This window comes from Ornithodoros turicata, chromosome 5 (genome assembly GCF_037126465.1).
Source record: "Ornithodoros turicata isolate Travis chromosome 5, ASM3712646v1, whole genome shotgun sequence".
NCBI classification, from domain to species: domain Eukaryota; kingdom Metazoa; phylum Arthropoda; class Arachnida; order Ixodida; family Argasidae; genus Ornithodoros; species Ornithodoros turicata.
The window spans coordinates 35,297,151-35,319,221 of record NC_088205.1 but is presented as its reverse complement, the minus strand read 5'-3'; the positions used below and the strand labels follow the sequence as shown (position 1 = coordinate 35,319,221).

Genomic DNA, 22,071 nt, shown 5'->3' with positions numbered 1-22,071 from the left:
TTTCTTTTAAAAAACGAAACCATCTGAGTTCGCGTTTCGCTCATGCATACAATCGTTATTAGTCTATGGAAATTGGAAAATCGTTTAGTCACACTTTTTTTATTTATTTTTGAAAATTGTATTGCCCTCAGCAAAAGACGTTAACTAGGGAGATCGCGCTGTGCGCTGACATATCAGTGCACGGTTGTGATAATTCACTTTGAAGTTATATCGGCGTTGCAATCGATGAGAGCATGGGAGTCGAATTTTCACTGGGAAATTGATGCGTAAAAAATTGGCACAGTGAATACCGAAACATGGCTAATGGTGATGAAAAATAAAGGAAGGAAGGAAGGAAACCAACGAACCTTGTGCCCTAGTTGAGTAAAATTAAAACATATCGTATCCAAGCAGGTTATTTTCCTGCGTTTCCCATGGAGAGAGAGAGAGAGATATAGGAAAAGTTTGTTACATGGTACGCACACGCATTCGCAGCTAGATTGTTTTGCTTTACAGGTACATTTCCAGACATGTTTTTATGTTGTTCTTCAAAAACATATCAGTAGTGCAGATTCTGAAATATGCAATTTTTAAGTAATTTGTTCACGGGATATATCACCGTTTTGAAACATATGAATAAACTCCAATGTGCACCGAAGGCTTTGCTTCCTTTCAGAGAGAAAAGCAGTACGTAATGTATCACCTCAGGCTGGCATTATACTGTAAGCTCTCATGTTTGGCAGGGTAAGACATTGCATAGATAACAGAGCATGAGAAACGTTCTTACCCAGAATAGTACCCACTTCAAAAAGCGAGCGAACATGCAAAATGCTGCTTTTGCCGTGTCTCGTGTGTTTGAACAAATTCCCATAGCAATTTTGGTCAGCCAAGGTATTCTCGACTTTCTGTGGAGTAATTAATTTCTGCCATGTTTCAATTGTTAATTTCTACATTAACAATATGAATACTGTATTCATACACCACTGTATAACCTGTAGCTAAGGCATAAGATGCAACTGCCTCTTGCTTCTCACTACAATGTTCTTGTTGGTTTCATATATTATTCATCCTTAGCTGCCGATAAAACTAAGAAATATGTTCAAGTCACGCATAATGGTGAGAAATCTGTAAATGTCTAAATAGTAGCAAACTAGCAGTAAACACACAGACAGAGAAGAAGTGGACGGGATGAGTGCTAGAGAGTTCCTTGTCCCGTCTGCTTCTTCTCTGTCCACGTCCTTAGTGCTAGTTCGCTACATTGGATGTTAAAGTAACATCTAGGGTTGACACTTCAGATACTCCCCATTGCTACCGTTCTTGCCCTCCAGTTCTCAATTTGAGCTACATGCAGCCAATAGATCCAAGTTTAAAGGGACTACCACACCTGTCGCAGTTGATTCCTAAACTACAATGCTGTCTTACACTTCGTTCACTGCTGACAATAACGCCGTAAACCTGGCGCAAATTAGTGGAGCTGTTTCTATGCAATTTGATGTAACGCAGGGCAAAAGCAGACGACAGATGTTGTAAGCATGCTGGAATTCCCTTTCTGGAAATCTGAGAAAACGTCACTCAGAAAAGGCCAATCACTGAGCGCTCTTTGGCACAGACAAGTCCTGCAGTGTCTTTGGCGACCTGCTGGTGGTGCCGAATATTACCAAGTATACTGTGAAGCAGTGCCGAACATCACTGTATCGGTGACATACACGTTTCCGGGTGTGATAGTCCCTTTAACGTCCACGTCACAAGTCTGCATTTTTTCAGGCTGAATACAGGAAAGGAAAGGACTTGTAATGGCTAAGAGGCCATGTCCTAGGAAAATGCGAAGGAAATCAAAGTGTGCCGTTTGAGAAACAGATACACAAAAAACTTTTTGTTTTGGAATAATTGCGAATTCTTTTCTCATCGTACCCAAGTTATGTGCAATGTTCATAATAGACATATGAAATGAGTGCCCATAGAAACCAAGCATGCTGAGTGCCAAGCTCACCACTAAGGGCCAGATAAGACTAGAAAAATAATGAGTGAAATATGAAAAGAAAAGAGGGGGAAGTGTGCACAAACTTATTTTCCACATTAATTTACTACATTTATGGTGCACCTACACACCAAATTTTAGAATTGGATTGTTTGCCAAGGTATATAGCAGCAGATAAAAATGTTCTGACCAGCTTCATGGCATAGTGGTTAGGATGATCGCTTTTCACGCTGAGACTGGGAGGTGACATGCGTTCGAATCCTACCACTGGCTGTGCTGTCTGAAGTTTTCCCGAAGACTTTTCAGACGAATGTCGGCACAGTTCCCCCTGAATTAAGTCGGCCCAGGACGCATACTAACCCCCCTTGTCCCCCACTCCTTCCTGCTGTCCTCCCTCCATCTGTCCACGTCTGTACGCCGCTCATAGCCACAGTTGCTTCTCGGCGCTAACACGGAAGAAATAAAGAAATGTTCCGTGCAGCCGGAAAAATTTAAATCTCTATGCATAAAAATACTTCGACATAATCTTAACTTTTACCATTGATTGCAAACACATAGTGCGATGGGCTTCAATATACAGGGTGTTTGCTCTAACGTGTCCAGAAATTCTATTTAAAGTGAGAGATAAAAGGGAAACGAGCGCTACTTTTCAGCTACTTGACTAAGGGTCAGGTGCTACTAGTGAAGCAGTACCTGTTTCTTACTCAAGTAGCAGAAAAGTACCACTTGCTTTTCTTTTATCGCTCACTTTAAATATAATTTCTGGACACGTTAGAGCAAACACCCTGTACATAAAAAGAAAAACCTATAATTCAGAAAAATCCGGATAAAAAAATCCACAAAAGTTAACTAGAAACCCAGAAAACTGTTAGGCTGAGCCCAATTTCTTGCTCCGGAGGATAGAATAAAAACAAAGGAGACAGTAGTTAGAAATGGTCAAAATCTTGCAACTGCTTTACACTAGTTACAAAAGTAGTTTCAACTGCCACTGTGAAAATATAGTTCAATTAGTAGTTAAATTACAATTTCCAAGACTAGTTTTGTAGTAACTGCCCATCTCTGCAAAAAACTAAATGGAACCTTCGTACAGGTGAGCCAGTACACTAACCTATTTTTGAACACACAGCGTGCATTTTCCACAATGTGAATGCCAGAGCCCAGAGAGGGAATCACATTCAGCGACACGACTGATACTGCCCGCTCCGACTGAATTTTTATGGTACTCTTACGTTGCTCAGATTATCACAGTGGCGTTATGCTCCTCATGAAAATACATCCAATGCAAAACACAGAAAGACATGTGCACGAAAACAGTCTTTTTCGTTGAGAAGACGGTAAACTTGAGTGGAGTGAAATATCATCTCTGTGTGGGCTTCACGTAACCTAGAATAAAGAAAAAAATGACTGCTCACTAACAGTACTTGCACAGAGTGTACAAAATGTCACGTAACAAATGGTTTGTGCTCTCAGTGGAACTTGAACCTGTCCACAAAACTGTGTCTGTGTGTCTCTACCCGATGACCACTTTTTAGGCAGGAGAACCAGACCAAGGAAACTTGGAATCAAACTTTTAAATGGGGAGGGAGAGGCCCTCTAAGCACCCTCCTCATCACGGCCCTGGTTGGTACATATGCATGTAGGTGAAGCAGCTTGATGACCAGGGACACAACAAACACAACCACTATCTCTCTAATAACAAGGTTTATATGTAATCGATCTTCATAACGAACCCTGAGATTGGGGTATACGTAGTATCGCACAGTTAAATAGACACGAAAATGACGCAGGCTTGGACGACTTGGATTGAGCCACGTTACATAAACAAACTGACAGGGAGACTATAAAGCCTTCTTGTTAAGAAAGCTTGAGGACGATAAGGTGCATCAGCAGCCCATCATTCGACCTCTTTCCAGCAGAAGGTATGCAGCCAGATAGAGATAAGTAGAGGTGGGCTCGGGCAAGTAAATTGATAGCCACACATGTAACCCCCAGCACGTGATGCTGGTGTTCCCGCACCACCCGCAATGCCACTGAATTTCTACTCCAAAATGACGAGACTGCAAAGCGAATCAGAAAAGGCAACAATATCATTCTGAATGATGGATCGTTTTGAGCCTGTCACATGATGAAGTTCTCTTTTTATAGAGTCTGACTGACGTGGTAGTAGCTGGTGCAAGCTGACCACCATATTGTGAGATGATCAGCTCGTGTGTTCTTGGATAGGGTCAAGTTGAAAGGAACGAGAAGAATTTCTATGAGCACATGCTGTTTTGCTTAATGTTTAATGTTGAATTTGTCAGCTATTTAAGTGATAGCCACAGGCGCTACAAGATCAAATGACCATAGGAGATGTGAGAAAACAAGTTTAGTTTTTCAGGTACTTTCATAAATGAAAACTGGGGAAAACGCCAAAATTAATGAGTAAGTTAGGGTACAAAACGATAGTCTTATGGGTACCCACAAGACTAAACGTCCATGGCGGTCTTCTACAGTTGTTCAACCTATCATCCAGCTAAGCTACTTCATTTTTCACGTTCCATTCTTAGCATTCTTAGCTCCATTTTCTTTTCAGCCCATAAGGTCAATCCGATCTTCTCACGCAGTTCAACAAAAGCTGTGTTCTCCATGTACGAGGCTAGACATGCACCTGTGCCCCCATTTTCTCCACCAAATCTTTTGAACCCCAATTCTCCGAATGTCTCATTTACCTGTACAGTTCCTCTTTCCTGATGTGTGACGGTTGCTCACGTGATGCATTGTATTCCTGTCTGGTTGTTTCTGTTTACTTGGTTCTGGAAACCTTTTTATTGTATCTGTTCTCTTGGGTTATATATACTTGTGTCGCAGTTAGTTGTGTAACCTGAAGAAGTGCAGCCTCTTGCACGAAAGTTCTTGTTCAAATAAACCTAGTTGCTCCTAACCGTTTTCATGTTACGTGTGTAAGTTAAAGGGTAGTGCAATTTATGTGAAAGAGTTTTCTAAGCGTGTTCGTGACACAAGGAAAAAGTTATGGGGCAGCGCAAGGGAAAATAGAGACAGAGGAGATAGAGCGAGTTTGAAGCTTGACCGGTTTGTTAATCATGAGTGTTACAAGTGGGACGTTGTCTCAAGCAGCAGAGTATTTGTTCCTAGTAGGCACAGTGAGTCCTCGTCTTCACATAACTGACACTCATTAGATTATGAACTGACACTCATTAGATTATGAACTGACACTCATTAGATTATGAACTGACCCCTCTGAATGTAAATGCAAGCAGCTTTGTTTGTTCACGAACCAGATATTGTGGGTATATTATCGAGACATGGCTTTCTGAGAGTATTCAAGACAGCGAGTTTTTGCCTATTCAGTGTTTCGCATGGATGGACCAACTCGAGGTGGCGGTGCGGCCTCGCTAATCAAAGTTGACGTTTTTCATGTAACTTGTCTACCGTCCCTAGGTAATGTTGAGGCCATTTGGTGTAAAGTGCATTCTAATTATCAGTGTTTTGTTGTTGCCTGTATTTATCGTTCTCCCGATCTGGAGTGCGTTATTTTTGCACAACTGAAAGATTATGTATACCGGAACCACTTCCATCGCTCAAAGCTAATTGTGATGGGAGATTTTATCTTCCATCAGTATCATGGGACACTATGAGAGTTGGAAATCGTGACACGCAATTAGGTCATTCTTTAATCGATTTTGCAAATACCCTGGACTAGGTCCAGATAGTGAACTCTCTGACTCGTGTCCAGCATGCGTCCATACTTCACTTGGTCTTTTTTGCAGAAAACATTTATAGGAAGGGATACTCATGTGATATTGTCAACTGCGTTTCTCATTATAGGGCAGTCCGCGTTAACACTGTCTCTTTCATACAGGATTACTCTAGAGCAGATGATGTCTCAATAATCGACAAGTTGTCCTTCAACTTAGGTACATCTGAAACTCTTAGTATTGCAACAGATATTGACATCCTGTACAAAGAATTCCAGAAATTAATCGAGTATTGTGTCTGCCAGTTTGTACCAGTCAAGTATAAGAAAAGAAATTCTCTGCATCCATGGATCACATGAGAAATTTTACAAATTTGACGATGTTTAGCAAGATTAAGGGTTGCCCGCTCTTCACTGCCCATCCCAGCACTTGCACACGTTGTACAGTAGTTTGAAGGATGAACTTAAATCTAAGATATACTCTGCAAAACGTTGCCACAACAACACAACACACATGTCCACATCCAACATTTTGAGGTCCAATCCTAGACGATTTTGGAATAGAATTCTTCCTAAGGACTCGACATCTCAGTCTATATATTTACAGTATATACAGGGTGTCCACGCTAAGTGTGAACAGATTTTTTAAAAATATATCAATCACTTTTTCCGAGATGAAATCAATTGCAATATAGCATATGCTGAAGGGCACTCCCTAGGGGGGCATTAACAGACTCCTAAGGCAATGTCTTAATTAACTTTCAATAATTAACTTTTTAATTATAAAAGCTACGAAGTTGCTCCAATGAGAACATCTGATTTCTTCGGTCACCAGATACCAAAACCGTTTTCAGAACAAAAATTCGTTAGGTAGATCGTCCGCAAAAAATTCGTGAAGGAACGCTATTTTTTCTTTATTTGGTTTATTGCGCACCTTCAAAGAAGCGGCTTTCCTTTACCCCCAGTGTGAAAGAGTGAAAGAGCACAGTGCCGCCTCATGCGTCGAAGATTAGCTTTAACTTGCGGAAACAAAACAAAAACACAAATCTATCGGGTGACTCTATCGCGACTGCCCTTATCTTGGGCTGCATTTTCTGTTTTCTTTTAATCTTCTTCCAGGACACAGAGGCGATAGTGTGCTCTTTCATCCTCTCGTATTGGGGGCGAAGGAAAGACGCGTCTATAGAGATGCGCAATGAATAAAATAAAGAAAAAAATGGCGTTCCTTCACGAATTTTTTGCGGACGATCTATCGAACGGATTTTTGTTCTGAAAACGGTTTTGGTATCTGGTGACCGAAGGGATCAGATGTTCTCATTGGAGCAACTTCGTAGCTTTTATAATTAAAAAGTTAATTATTGAAAGTTAATTAAGACATTGCCTTAGGAGTCTGTTAATGCCCCCCTAGGGAGTGCCCTTCAGCATATGCTATATTGCAATTGATTTCATCTCGGAAAAAGTGATTGATATATTTTTAAAAAATCTGTTCACACTTAGCGTGGACACCCTGTATACAGTCGGTATATTTATTAGTGATTCGGGTAGACCATTCCATTCGCTTATTGCGAGAGGTAGAAATGAGTTAGAGTAAGCTAATGTTCTGCACTGAGGACGTTTTATTTTGTATGGATGATCAATGCGAGATGACACGTAGTCAGGCGGCGGTAAGAGGATGTCCTTAAGGAATGGAAGGTGATGGTAAATTCTGTGAAGTAGTGTGAGACGTGCAACCTTGCGACAGATGTTAAGTGGAGGTAACTGAAGACCAGATTTCATTTCTGTTATGCTGGAGTGACGAGAATAATTAGAGCATATGAAGCGACAGGCACGGTTTTGAACACTCTCGAGCTCACAGGAAAGATACTCTTGGTGAGGGTTCCAGATGGATGAGGCATATTCTAACTTACTGTGGATGAGTGATTCGTAAGCCAGTTTCCTTAGTGTGATGGGAGCATGTTTAAGATTGCGCCTGAGATAGCCGATATGATATAGATAGCGGATGTAGTCGCTAAAGCATTTTTGTCTCGTTATGGTGAGTGGACTTCCAGATATCTGGAAATTATTTTCATCAAAACTTATCAATCAAGTTAACGTTAAACTATCGGCCGATCTCTTTGACTGCCACAACATGTAAACTTTTTGAACAGATGCTTCATAGTCATATAATAGTTTCTTGGAAGAACATTCAATTATTTCTCAGTGTCAGCATGGCTTCCACCATAGTTACTCTACTGTTACCAAACTTGTTGACTTTGTACATAATTTGGTGTCTAGTATCAACCTTAATAACCAAACTAATGTTATATTTATTGATTTTTGTAAAGAGTTTGATAGGGTGTGATAAGGCTTATCGCTAAATTGAAACACTTGCTCAGGAATAATATTGTTAAATATTTGTCAAAGCTATTTGTCAAATAGAACACAGTGTATCTCATATAAGAATTATTTGTCTTCAGAGACTCAAGGGTCAGTATTGGGACCTTTGTTGTTCTCACTGTTTATTAATGATGTAGTGGCGGAAGTGCCAGTTAAGATTGGGCTTTACGTGGTCGGACCATACTGATTTTGTCACCTCCAAGGCTTTGACAAAGTTAGCCTGCTTAAAAAGAACGTTAAAGACTTCTACTGTTGACGCTAAACTACTTTCATATAAGACGTTGATACGTCCCCTGTTGGAATATGCAGTAGATATTTGGGACCCCTTCCTAAGAACCATATAATGAAGCTGGAGGTTGTACAAAGTAAGGCAATTCGTTTCATCTTGTCCAAATATGACCCCCACTTCTCTCCTACTTCTGCTCTTCCTGACTTTGACTTGTCAACTCTCCAGGGCAGGCGTCGAGCACTTCGTTTGAAAACATTCCACGTGGTGGTCTCTAGTAATCTGAATATTCCCTCTACAACACTCATCACGTTCTCTGGCACTTTCTCGCTAAGGTCATCTCACAGACTAAATATTGTATCTTTACCTTCTAGAGTTGATTGTTTTATGTACAGCTTTTTCCGCGTACCGGAAACATTACCCAAATGTTGCTTCAATATTGCGTTAGAGGTATGCGAATAGTATTCGAAATTTCGAATACGAATAGAATATTTGCAATGTTCGAGTCGTATTCGTATTCGAAAATTTCATACTCTAAGTTTTCGAGTATTCACAAAAGTTTGAATATTCAATTAAAAAAAAAAAAAAATCATAGAAACTTATTACAAAGTTGTTGCGGGCTGGGCACTGGAATTTGTATGTTGCGGCAACAGCTACGAACATGTAAGGTAGAACAACTGCAAAGCGACGCACGGAGCTTTAGAGGTACTCCCATCTGCGAATGCTTCGCTACACGTTCGGTAACCGAAACCGAAACAAGTACACAGTTGTGTGCAGCAGCCATTTTGAAGTCCGCCCCAGTCAAACGCAAAACCGCGGCACGCTTCATGCATCGTCAGCACAGTCGCGGCCTTAGTGTATTGCCAACGAACTTTGAACATTCATGTGAGGCCTATAGTTCGGTGAAATTCTGGTGAAATATCGAAATTTTGTTGTCATTGAGCTGAACACCGCTGTTCACCATGACGATACTTCGACATAGTTTCTCCAACTCCAGACTCTGTGACCGTATGTTAAAAGTGCCAACTAGGACGACAATAACGCTGCAAAGTCATTTGAAACTGCACTAACTGTTGTTAAAGATGATAGCAAGATGCATATAGGTTTTGCTCGTGACACACGCACGTCGGTGTCGGCGTGAAATGAAAGAAGGGGCAGAACACGAACGTCGCTGAAACAATCACGTGTGATGAGCATAGCCATACAACATCGTCGAGTATCGCGGTTTTACTGTTTTACATTGTCCCATTGTAAAAATAATTTTATTTTACGCACATGTGCATATAGGCATGTTATGCTCTATGGTAAGCCAATACATTAATACATATTCCTTATTAGCACTTGGGGCATTTTTCTAAAGATCAGCAGAACACAACTGTGAACATGCTTGTTTTGTGACCCGGCTTCATTGTTACTCTCAGAAGCATTTATGCTATGTCGTGATATTCGATATTCGATTCGATATTCTAAGGACAATTTTGCACATATTCGTATATTCAATTCGTATTCGGAAATTTCAATATTCGCACACCTCTAGTTTGCTTTGAAGAAATATTACTGTAACAGTGTCACAATATTGTTGAAACATGACGCAGATTTTGCCTCAATATTGTATTTGTGTTGGAGAACCATGGCTCTAGTGTGTCACAATGTTGCAGAAACATTTTCCAGCAATGTTTCTGCAACAGATTTTCAAGACGACATTAGCCACATTTTTGCAACATTTGAGTAAGACATTACCACAACAAATACCGCAATAAATTGTGCTACTAGTAGCACATTGTTGCCAGAACGTTGTGGTAATGTCTTACTCAAACGTTGCAAAAATGTGACTAATGTCCCCTTGAAAATGGGGTCGATGATGATGGTGAGTTCGTTTAATGGTGTGTCAGCTGTTAAGTACAATAAATATAAAGCAAGTTTCCCTTGAATACTGTCTATGTCTGCTACATTTAAGTACAAAATAAGAAGAACGAAGCATCATGCTGTGTTTAGGTTTTTGCATAGCAAATCTTTATAGTTATTATTTTTTGCATTGACAGACAAAAGAAAACATTGAAACTGGAGGCGTGGTTCAGACCTATACTACCCTGCATGTAAAAAGTGTGTCTCACCCCTTCTGCGGCACTCTCCACTATCAGGAAAATCTATCTCCCAGAAATATTCGGGAGTTGCAGGTGGGGCAAAAGCAGCTCGATGCCGTGAACACCTCCTCATCAACTCCTCACCGTTCTCCAGACCTTCGTAGAACTGAAATAATGGTCACAAAGAGGTACATGTACATAGTTGCATTTCTGCAATGTTTGTTATCTTCTACAGGCTACACTAAATAATGCTTTTGCTGGGCTATAACAGACTACCTCACTCTCCAGGTAAGCCCTACACGATGGACTTTTTCTTTAAATTGGTTTCTTACCAATCTGCATTCCTTGCAGTCATGAGCCGGGAGTTCCTGTCGAGCAGCCTTCTTTCGCACCGGGCTGTGACAGTAGTGGAAGTCACTGTGGGTGACCAAGAGAGGATTCACTGCGAGATGATGACTTCCCAGTTGCTAAACAACACTACTCCTATCGGCGGCACAACTTATCAGGGTGGGGGAACAATTGCTTGGTACACAGTTTTACTTAATTTCCATGCTTTGGGTTAATATTATTGGTTGAATCTGGAGCATGAATTCTGTAGTTGCTGTCCTTCAAAGAAATAACACAACACTAGGTTTTTCCCAAACTATGTAGTACATGTAGCATGCTAGAAGACAATCAGCTGCTTGAGCTTTATGGGAGTTATATTGTGTGTTGGTGCAAATGGAGGTCTCATCCAGATTCTGAATCGTTTGGTACTAAAAGGGGCAATAAAGTAAACAACTTGCCTTCAGATGAAAGTTAGGGATTTTAGAGGGGCTATATGCAACCGCCGCTACACACATACTACACACCACTACTGTTTATTGCAAAAACGCTATTGAAATATTCTTAAAAAATGCCATCATTGGCAGCACCCAATGGCACCCTGAGGAAGCAGAATAAGCGTTTGCGAGCATGTTGCAAACACTGTTGGAAATCTTTGTGTAAGTACACCGCATCGTGCGCATGACTGCACTTTTTGAAAACAACCTATTTAATTGCCATTGGTGGCAGCAATGGTAAATATTCCGATGCAACGCATCTGTACATCTCTCCAGCAGTTTCCTGTGATGCATGAAGCGATGGTTGTAGGATGGTGCTGAGACAAGAGGCTGGTATGATTTTGATTGTAGCTTCGTAACTGGATGGACGATGTACTTCCCATGTTTCTGTAAGCTGCTAGGATTATACCTTTCTGGGCGTGTCTAACATTGCAAAACGTTGGGTGGTGAGCGTGCTTCCGGGATTTTCTGGGGATAGTGCGTGTGACACAAATCAAGCCGATGCAAGATTTCACTTACAGATCCTTGTCCTCTGCAGTTTCTTCACCATCTTCATTCGTGTCTTGTTTACCACCCTGAACACACTTGGAAATCTTATCCTCTTCTGCGTCATATTGGAGTGTTTGCTTGTGCGCAACTTCTTGAGCATCCCCTGTAAATTGTCAAGCATAACACTTCCAGCGCACAAGTGCATTTAAGGGACGACCTTGCTGAGCACTAAAAACCAATAAAACGTGTTTACGTTTTGCAACAAGTCTCGTGACATTGCAACGTGGTTGCCACGATAGCAGGAGCCAGGTTGAGAAAAAGAGATGCTATCTAAGGTAAGTAGTAGAACACATTGTTATAAAATAGCTTTACATTGCTTGTTTTTCAAATGTTTGACCAGTTAGTATATGGTCAACACAATGGGTGTGGCCATTTGTGTGTTCAAATGTAGAATCTGTAAGAGAGGACCTCACGCCTATGAATTAATGCACAGTTAACACTTCTGCAAGGACAACCAGCAGTGCGGAATACAGACATCTGTTCAGCCTCCAACTGGGAGGTGAATCACAATGAAAAATTAAAGATGGCCTTGTATGTATTTGTCCCTTCTGTGTGTCCCAGCCTCAGAACATCAATTGTCCCATAAAAGATGAAAGCCACTGAAAAGGTTAGCCAGCTGTTGGACTCGAACCCACATCTTCTGGATTACCGGTCCAGGGCTCTAAAAATTGAGCTAAGCTAACACGCCTTCTCAGCGACTTCCAAGGTGCGTCATCTGAAGGGACAAACCAGTCACTCGCTCTCACTCATCCTCCATTCACTCTTACATTTTTGCACACTCATACACACATTCATGAGACAGGGTAATCTGGTAATCCAGAAGATGTGGGTTCGAGTCCTACAGCTGGCTAACCTTTTCAGTGACTTTCATCTTTCATCGTTAATTTCTTAGGCAACTTGAGACCCTGTATGTGATTGTCCCTTCCATGTTGTTCCAGCCTCAGAACCTCAGTTCTCTCATGTTCTCTCATCAATTGTCCCATGCATGATTAAAAAGCTTACTTATTTAAAAAGCGTTTTTGTTGAAGATATTCCGAACACAAAGGTACTCCATTTGCTATTACCCTTAGCACAAACGTAATGCATGTGTCACACTGATTACTGGTATATGCATAGTTCTCAATAGTCACGAATGAAGACACATTACTGGTTTTAGGTATGTGGGATATGAAGTACATAGTCTGTGTGAGGCCCATGTTCTGTAAACCCTACAGGGTGCCGTAAATGCATATTTCTCGGATAGAGATGCAGAGCTATAAGACAGCTTAAATACCTATGTGGTTCCCACTCAATTTTGGAACAGAAATTAAAGTGTTCTTTCGATGACCTTTTAAAGCCCAGTCATCATTTTGTTTGGGAAGTAAAACACTGTTTCTAGCCAGAACTTCAATATTTCACAAAACTATTCATAGGCTAGTACTGCGCAATAGTGATCTGTTGATAAACCTAATTGAGGATTCCTGAATGATCATACAGGATAGAACGGAAGACTGATGAATATAACAGTGAGTGCCATTCATTCCTCACACTTTTGGGTTTCCACTACTGATTACAATGAGTGCTAAGTCTTGTGGCATCAGTATACAGGATGTCCGGTGAGAAAGTGTCATTAAATTTCTATAAAAAACTATGCGTGGTAAAAATTTGAGACTAGTTGTATGACACTTCTGAAGGTTTTGCCACCCAAACAAATGGTTTGCATGAGTGTACCTCATTAATTAGGCTAATCATCTTAAATGAACTCAAAATTTTGCCAAGGAATGGTAATGTTATTTTTTTTTTTTGCGTTAACTAGAAAGTCCATGGTCATAACATGCTATCCCAATCATAATTTAAAGTTTCTTCAACTATTCCCCAATTATTTGACACCCGAAGACTTGCCATCTCTGGAAGCCCGTTTTCGGATTTCATCAGAAAAACAGAAAAAAAAGGGAATGCGGGGTCTGGCCCAATCACGCAGTTTGTCTTCGCAAGCTTATCTGTTTGCAGCCATCAGTTAATCACCGACATTGGATGCTCCGTGCTATGTTCTGTGTTGTCCTTTCCTCCTTCCCATACTTTAGGCTGGGCAACTTGAATGAGCTTGCCTTGATGAGTGATGGTTTTTCTGGTGATTATTACGTGTTTTCGGGTTTCAAATTTTTATGGAAACATTGCGAAAGATCCTGTATTTGTGACTACAATGGTGTGTTGTGGCCATGGACTTTCTAATTAACGCAAAAAAAAAAAAAAAAAACGTTACCTTTCCTTGGCAAATTCTTGATTTCAATGAAGCTAATTAGACTAATTAATGAGGTACACTCATAGAAAACACCTGTTTGCGTAGCAAAAACCTTCACAGGTGTCGTGCACAAGGTTATTTTTATCTCACGAAGACTTTTTTTTAGAAATTTAATGACACTTTCTCACCGGACACCCTGTATAGTTCCGACACTGGTTAAGTGGGAGTAGTACCGCAGCTCCGCGATGCGAAGAAAAGGCCATAAAATCAAGGGTTTTCTTGACCTCAAAAACTGAATTTTCGAGTTCCATGGTGTCAAAGACTTGTGAATGTACATCTGATGAGCAAGCTTATACCAATCATCATGAAAAACAGAAAAAAGTGGGGTTGCAGAACACGGGGGTCTAGGACGTTTCGGTGCACAGACATTTCGGTGCAAAGCGTTACAGCGGCGGGGGATCACTGCAACGTGGGTTCCGGGAAAAATAGTCCCGGGAATGGCTGTTACGATGTCTACATATCGTAATAAACAAAAGGAAGAGGGCAGCTTGGCATCAAAAGTAGTGTTGTCAGGAAATTTGGTTTACATAGAGAACGTTCTTTATGTATTTTTTGTGCACTATTATAGATTTAATACAAGATCTGCATGTGTTCGTGGTCTGTCGTGGCCTTTAAGCTTTTGGGGCATTATCTTCTTTAATATTTTGCGCCCCACGTTCTAGTCCAGAGGTGCCGAAGTGGCGGGCCACATGCGGCCCGCCACTTCGGCACCCCTGGTGGACTGGGGTTGTCATGCGGCCTACGTGGCCTCCGAACAACAAATAGAGAAAATATTCGACCCAAGCTTCATGAACGGTCATGTCGTATCATTGGGCCTCTGTACTCGTGCAGTTTATCTTGCATCACTTAGTCGGATAGAAAACTGCATGTTGCCAGTGGCCTGTAACAGCCGATCCCAGCTAAAAAAAAGGAAATGGTCCAGTTGGAATTTCTAATTGGTTCGAATGGGACCCAACAGGTCCCATGTCAAAACCTGTTGGATCGTTCAGTTCCAATTGGACTGTCCAGTTGGTAGTTGAGCACCAATTGGAAGGTCCATTTGGTTTCATGCACTCCAACTGGACACTCAATTGGACATCATGGGTCCAATCGGTCGTTCTGATAGGGAACTCCAGTTCCATTTGGTCTCTCGGTCTCCAACTGGTCCGCCCAATTAGCAGACAATTAGCAACTGTTGGCCCAATTGGCAACTGATTCCAATGTAGAGTTGTAAAGTGAGTGATGTTACTCAGTATTTTCAATACAATTAGTCAGTGCATGTGTAGCTAAACTATTAATGCTATCAATAAGCAGCAGTAATTTATATTAACAGTATTTTATATTTTAAGGATGAGTTCGTCCCCCGGAGAGCGAGATTTTTCGGTATAAATAGCAGAAAATGCGTAAATTAGGTTTGATAGCCACAGCTGGATAGAGTATCAAATGATAGCGGCAAAGAAAGTTCGTGGTTCTACATCGCGCAAGTAAAGCTTTCGCTGTCTTCACTTCAGTTTGAAACCGAAACTTTGATGCTCTCATCGTCATGTCTGACGCAGCGCATTGGCATCACCCCAGAAAAAATGAAATCAAGCAAGAGAAATTCTATGATAACTCAATCGGAAGTTCCCTTTTTTTCGAGGCTCGATCTGGAGTACTCCGTACCAGGGAGTGGTGGCAGAGGATAAAAGCTCAGAAGCCAACAGAGTCCAGGAAGCCGACAACGACAGTTTGCGCCATCTCTGGAGTGAACACTGAAACAATTGAGCATATTGTCTTGTGGTGTCGCCAAATGCCAAATCTCCCCAGAAGCGGTGAAAGACTCCCTCTCCGAAGCACTCGGTTTTGGAACTGACGAATATATAGTCAGAACGAAAAAGAGACTAGAATTTTGGTGGAAGAATAGTGAGCAAGATGGAACGCATTAACTGTTAGAACTCCTATTAGAATCTGGCTAGGACGCGTAGTAAACGCTACACAGTCCACCCGATACAAAGGGGATAGGGATAGCCTCCAGGATCATGTCCAGGATATCATCATCATCATGTTTGAACGAGTTTCCGTTGGCGTCGGTCGCGTCGATTGTGCAGCTCCGTGAATGAAGCGTTTCATCTGGTTTTTCAAACCGTGTAAGAACGCGAACATAATTTTATCTGTGTCGTGAGCTGCTGTGTTATGCGTAGAATTTTCTCTTCGCACCCCGGCACCAGCTGAGTTACGAGAAAGGACAAGCGGCCCGTGTATGACAGTTGTGAACAGGGTGTCGGAGTGAACTGAAAACCAGAACCGAAAACCGAAAAAAAAAAACACGCTATTTTGATGCGAACTGGAACGGAATCGGAACCGTATACGTTTTTTTTGCTCAGGAGGGAAACCGAAAAATTGATTTAACGGTTTTCGGTCCAGGAAAAAGTTTCGCCAGTTTGGATTACGAATGAGCGAATGAAACTGACGTCGTGTGTTCTGAAGTCATGTCACGGATACTTTGCGAGGGTTACGGTTACGGTGGAATGTGTGTCTGTATCCTATGACCCCTTTGTAACGTTTTATCGTTCGCGCACATAGACTTAGAGGTACATGTGACCAGTTGTGACTCTCTACCAATGTGCCGTAGTGTTCGCTTTAATTTCATCCGCCCAAACCCTCCTCAACTAAACAAGACCCAAGGGGGCTGCGTAACGGCTTCTCTATCGGTAATGTCGCGCAACGCGTGCCTTGTTTGAGAGCAGTGAAGTTGAATACATTTACGTATCTGCGAGGGCAAGCGAGTCCGAAGTGGCGCTTCTTTTGTGGACAGGACACGAAGGAAAGAAAACGCAGCCGTCGAGCGCATTTGTGAGTGAAGGTGTTCCTCGATTTGCGTCGTACTCATGCGGTGGTGCTTGCTGGCTAGGAAGCAGCAACAGACATTCGGATGGGACACGATCGCACCAATCCAGCAAGAAAGTACTTTAGGTATGACATCACGACAAACAAGTCCTTCTGTATCATGCGCTTCAAGAAAGGAGAAAGCCTATTTGAACAGACAGTCACCTACAGGAACCAGCTAGGAGCTACCAGTTTCACAGCTGCCTATTAATATTAATATGTGGAATAAACGGGTTTACATTTTGCAACATTGATTTTTTTTTCTGGGAATGAATATGCCCACCAGAAGCGGAACCGGTTCAAAACCGGTATGAACCGTTATTTTTTTGCTCCGGAGCAGAACCGGTACCGGACCGTTTATGATTGAACCGGAACGAAAACCGGAATGAAAAACGATTCGGTTCGACACCCTGGTTGTGAATTTCCTGAACTCTCAAATCCGAATTAAGGTGGGTGATAGTAACTCGATAGATATGTATGTTTATCTGAACCTCCCTTATGACGTGTCATCGCCTTGAGCCAGACAGCTAATAGCTTTTTAATAAAAACCTGTTGTATTGTTTTCGTTTGGAAATGACAATTGTGAAGTACTTTGTTCTGAGCAGTTCTAGTAAACAAGACTAGTGCGAACGTACAATAAACAACAAGTTGTTACCTCCTGCATATGTTCGTGTGTGATATTCTCTGATGAAACCGTAGCTGTAGCCCTATGTGGCAGACCCGGCAGGGCTACTTGTTTCCAATTGGAGACACTACTGAGTCCACCTGGACCATTTGGACCACCTAACCATTTGGATTGAGTTGGTTAGCTAGTATGGGACCAATTGGTAAGCCTGAGCACGACCTACTCTATACTAGAGACCTGGACAGCTGGCGATCCCCTATGGGAGAGACGGGTCATGGGTTAGTTACGCCAGTGGCCGCTGCAAGCACCACATAGCATTATTGGGGAGAGGGAATCACTCTATCATCCTTGCCACCGTCTTTAGTCTGCTACACAGGGATACACAGGCTGTTGCTAAGCACGCACTATTCTCTCTCTTATACTGCTTCGTTGTTGTCAACACAGCCCACCATACATTGCCGCGGTTTCGACAAGTCACGTGGTAACGAATAGTGCGAGCTAGCGCCAAATCCCATAGCTAAGCGGCGACTGCCAGAACTACTACCCCGGTGCTGGGAGCATTGCGGATGTCCAGGTCTCTAGTATAGTAGTAGTGGTAGTTGGTCGTGAGCCTGAGCTTGCCAGTTCTTTGTAATGGGGGGACCAGTTGATTTCAACTGGTTTCAGTCCAATGGGTGACAAAAACACAACTGGAATTCCAATTGATTTGAATGGGAAAATGTCCAATTGGACCAATTCCTTTCTTTCGACTGGGGTGACTCTCTGAGAGACGAGCGGGAACGGTTGGCACGTGACAACAGCGAAGACGACAAAAGTAACCGAACGACAGCTAGGGAACGTCCAACTTTCAACCTTTAATCATATGATAAAAAGTTAAAAGTCTGTCTCTGTGTTGCTTTCGTCGTCTTCGCTGGTGACTCTCTAAACCTGTCCTTACATCTGATTTTTACTTGATTGATATTACTAGTACCCTACCAAAATTTCTGAGCAAACCCTACACGGCTGATTTGTAATATTGGTGCCTTCAATGCCACCTGCAACGGACCGGTATAGTTGCAGGCTTGGCGATCACCGGGTGAATTCGAGCAAAGATTCTTCGAGTGAAGGACACTTGAAAGTGAGCTTTTTGGCTCGTGGTTTTCCGCAGTTGTTTACAACGTTCCTGATGACTAACAAATGGAACTGATTGACCTGCAGTGCGACGCACCGATAAGTCAAGTTCACTGAAGTTGGTGCGGCTTCGTTTTCCTCTTACGTTGGACGAAAGTGTCTCAAAATAGGTATGTTGCCGCGGACAAGCCTGTCCATGTTCGGTTCAACATGCATCTAATAATAATAATTAGTGGCTTTACGTTGCGAGACAACTGTGGCAACACACGTCTGCGAGCAGCCCTTTTCTGTGATGAAACTGAAGTCAAAGTTACGTCCACAACTAACAAACGCACACCTCAACGCAGTCCTTAAAATTGCAATTGTGCGATGACTTCCACACGATGTTTCCTTGACACAGTAAATAAAAACGATTGCTGACCCTGTGATTGAGCAACGCTAAGTAACCCAAACATATACTTTTACGTCGCCTGTGCGTCTGTGTTGTGTCCTCTGTATCGGAATCAGGCTACCCCAAAGTCGTGGTATGCGGCCTGCGTAGTTCCTCTACGGCTGAATGCGGCCCGCGGACACGAATGAGTTTGGCACCCCTGTTCTAGTCGGTGCTGTACAGATATTAATTTCTTTATTTCTTTTTTCAACGGTAGATGAAGAATTGCTTTGTCATTTTGTAGTGAGTATTATCTCAAAGAGGGTATCTTCAAGGTACGGATATTATGCAATTTGAATTCCATTTGTTGAGAACGTGACGGTTACATCTTTGGCGGAAGCATATGATTAGACGTTACTCCCCTTGTATTCCAAAAATTTCCCAAGTTACCATGTCCCGGTGTTCAGAAGGGAATATAGTAGTTCCTGTGTTCCCGTTTGAATAAAAACTCTGCACCTTCCCGTGGCTCGTCAAGTTGGCATAAATGGAACAAAAGTCTTCAAGCATGAAATAAGCTGTTTTATCGCATTATGGCCATCCCGTGAGTGATTCATTGTGATGAACTATGTTAAAAATAAACGAGCAAAATTTTAAAAATAAAATTAGGTTCCGGGACATTTGATCAAACGCCGTTTGGTCGAAAGCCGTTTGATCGAACGCGGGACATTTGGTCGAAAACCATTTGATCAAACGCCGTTTGATAGAAACGGCAGCGGTCGTTTGATCGATTTTTTTAATTGGTTCACTTGGAGTGTCGAAAACAACAAAAAAAGACAAGAAAAAAAAAAGTGCAGTTCTAAATGCATTTATCCTAAGGAACATTTAACTTTGTGTTATCTGCTTCCTCGTAAACACATTCCCCATGTTAACCGACATTTTCGTGTCCAAAAAGCAGTACAAGGGCCAGGGTTGTTCACCCTTAACCCGTTGGACAACCGAATAGGTTTTTCCGCTCTGACACATAGTGACTAAACATGCTGTACTTGTTAATCCCCCAACCCTTTGTCAAATAATAATTGACGTCAAGTATTAAACATTTTGGCAAATGAATTAAAAAATAAGTAAATGACATTTTTGATTATTTATTCCCGTCGAATGTGAACAAATTTTAACACTGTATTATTATTTGTAATCAACTGACCACTGTATAGGAGAAAGCAGTTCCAGTTTATTTACTTTTCGCCTATGTGCAAGTGAACCTAAATTTAGTTCTTGCAACAGACATGTGACTGAAGAAGTCCTTCGAAACCTAGACAAGACAAGCAGGGCAGCAGATCTTTGTACTTTCTCTATTTCTTCGGATAGCATGCATGTGTTCCAGGCCAGGCTGCAGATGCATACTCTAAGGTCGAACTAAGGTTTTACATGCTGTTGATTTAATCTGTCTCGTTGTACCATGGCGAAATTTCGTTCTTAGCACCCACAGACTTCGAGTGGCTTTGCACATATGACTATCCCGTTTCAGACCGTTCCCTTTAAATATGTCACCAGCAATAAGAAGGGTGCCCAGAACAAGGATAGACTATTGGCTGCTCTCAACCTGGGGCAGCTTTCTTCAATATGTGTCCTACTGATTCATAAATAACAAACATCTGCAACTAACCAGTGGTCTCCCCTCTTCGGCTGCAAAAAGCAAAAAAAAAAGAAGAAGAAATAAAAAGAGCAGAGGACACTGATTGCCTGCTCTGTATGCTCGAGTCGAAAGTTACAGAAAAAGTGGTGCGGACAACACAGTGCATGCAGCTTTGAATTCCCTTCGAACAAACGGCGTCGATCAACCGGCTTTCGACCAAGTAACGTTCGATCAAACAGCGTTCGACCAAATGGGCGGACACCGCATAAGTGCATAACCCGTGAAAGCATTGCTTTTACTGTTGAAAAGACGACCAGTTTATGGCTAGCGAGTCTAAAAGCTTTCGGAGGGGCACCACTGTAATATTATATGGTTGTTTAGACCTTGAAACTACGCGGCCATCACCGAGGAACAATTACAGTATGTAGGAACACAAGGGGAATAACGTCTAATCAAACGCTTCCACCAAAGATGTAACCGGCACGTCCTCAACAAATGGAATTCAAATTGCATAATATCTGCACCTTGAAGATGTCCCCTTCGAGATAATACTCACTACCAAATTAAAAAGCAGTTCATCATCTACCATTGAAAAAAGAAACTAAAAAATGAACATCTGTACCGCACCGACCAGAACATGGGGCGCAAAATATTTTTTAAAAAAGTCCCAAAAGTTAAAAAGCCACGACAGACCACAAACACATGCAGATCAGGTGTTAAATCTATAATAGTGCATAAAAAATACATAAAGCATGTTATTCTCTATGTAAACCAAATTTCTTGACAACACTGCCTCCGATGCCAACCGCCCTCTTCAATTTGTTTTATTACGATATGTCGACATTGTGACAGCCATTCCCGGGACCATTTTTCTGGGACCCCTCAGCAACGTTTTGCACCTGAATGTCCGTGCACCGAAACGTCCGTGCACCGAAATGTCCTGCACCGAAATGTCCGGATCCCAGAACCGGGATGTGCCATTTAAGGGAGCACTGAGGTGACACCCCTTTTGTTTTGTTTTTCTGCACGGATCTGCACAACTCTGAAAAATCTTCCACTCTTGGAAATAGCGTGTTGTTGCGTCTCGTCGTGTAAACATTCCCAGACGTATCAACGGATTTTCGGCAGGTGTTCACAAAGGACACCCCTTCTTCCCCCCAGCCATCCAGACAGCCAAATAAGGCATAAGCGTGCAGGGAATAATGTGTCTATTCTTCCCGCTAGCCATCCAGTCGACGAGCGACCTTCAGAGCCAGACTGTCCGTCTGTATCCCCATTGCCATTCGAAAAGCTAAGCCGATTGCGCTGTCTGGGAGACGGACATTGAAGGTGAAGACAAACGCCGTGTGGCAAGGACACACCACCATGTACAGCCAGTGTGCTCTATTGTAAACGGTGTCATGTGTTGATGCTAGACTGTATCGTATAAAAGCGGAGGCCTTCAAGGCTCCTCTGTCTGTTCACTTCGAGTCTTCAAACATGTAAATAAACCTCGTTGCGT

General features: G+C 42.1%; 1 protein-coding gene across 2 annotated transcripts in view; it reads right to left on the bottom strand.

The window, feature by feature from the left end:
- Nucleotides 1-3,158: 3,158 nt before the first annotated feature.
- The window catches only part of LOC135394345 (uncharacterized), a 37,285-nt gene continuing 18,372 nt past the window's right edge, over nucleotides 3,159-22,071 (bottom strand). For both annotated transcript variants that reach the window (XM_064625044.1, XM_064625043.1), the window contains exons 7-10: nucleotides 11,678-11,810; nucleotides 10,670-10,754; nucleotides 10,368-10,503; nucleotides 3,159-3,340 (exon numbers count right to left, since the gene is read on the bottom strand). In XM_064625044.1, coding sequence (XP_064481114.1) covers nucleotides 3,315-3,340; nucleotides 10,368-10,503; nucleotides 10,670-10,754; nucleotides 11,678-11,810 — 380 coding nt within the window. In that variant the 3' untranslated portion in view covers nucleotides 3,159-3,314. The remainder of the gene's footprint in view (nucleotides 3,341-10,367; nucleotides 10,504-10,669; nucleotides 10,755-11,677; nucleotides 11,811-22,071) is intronic.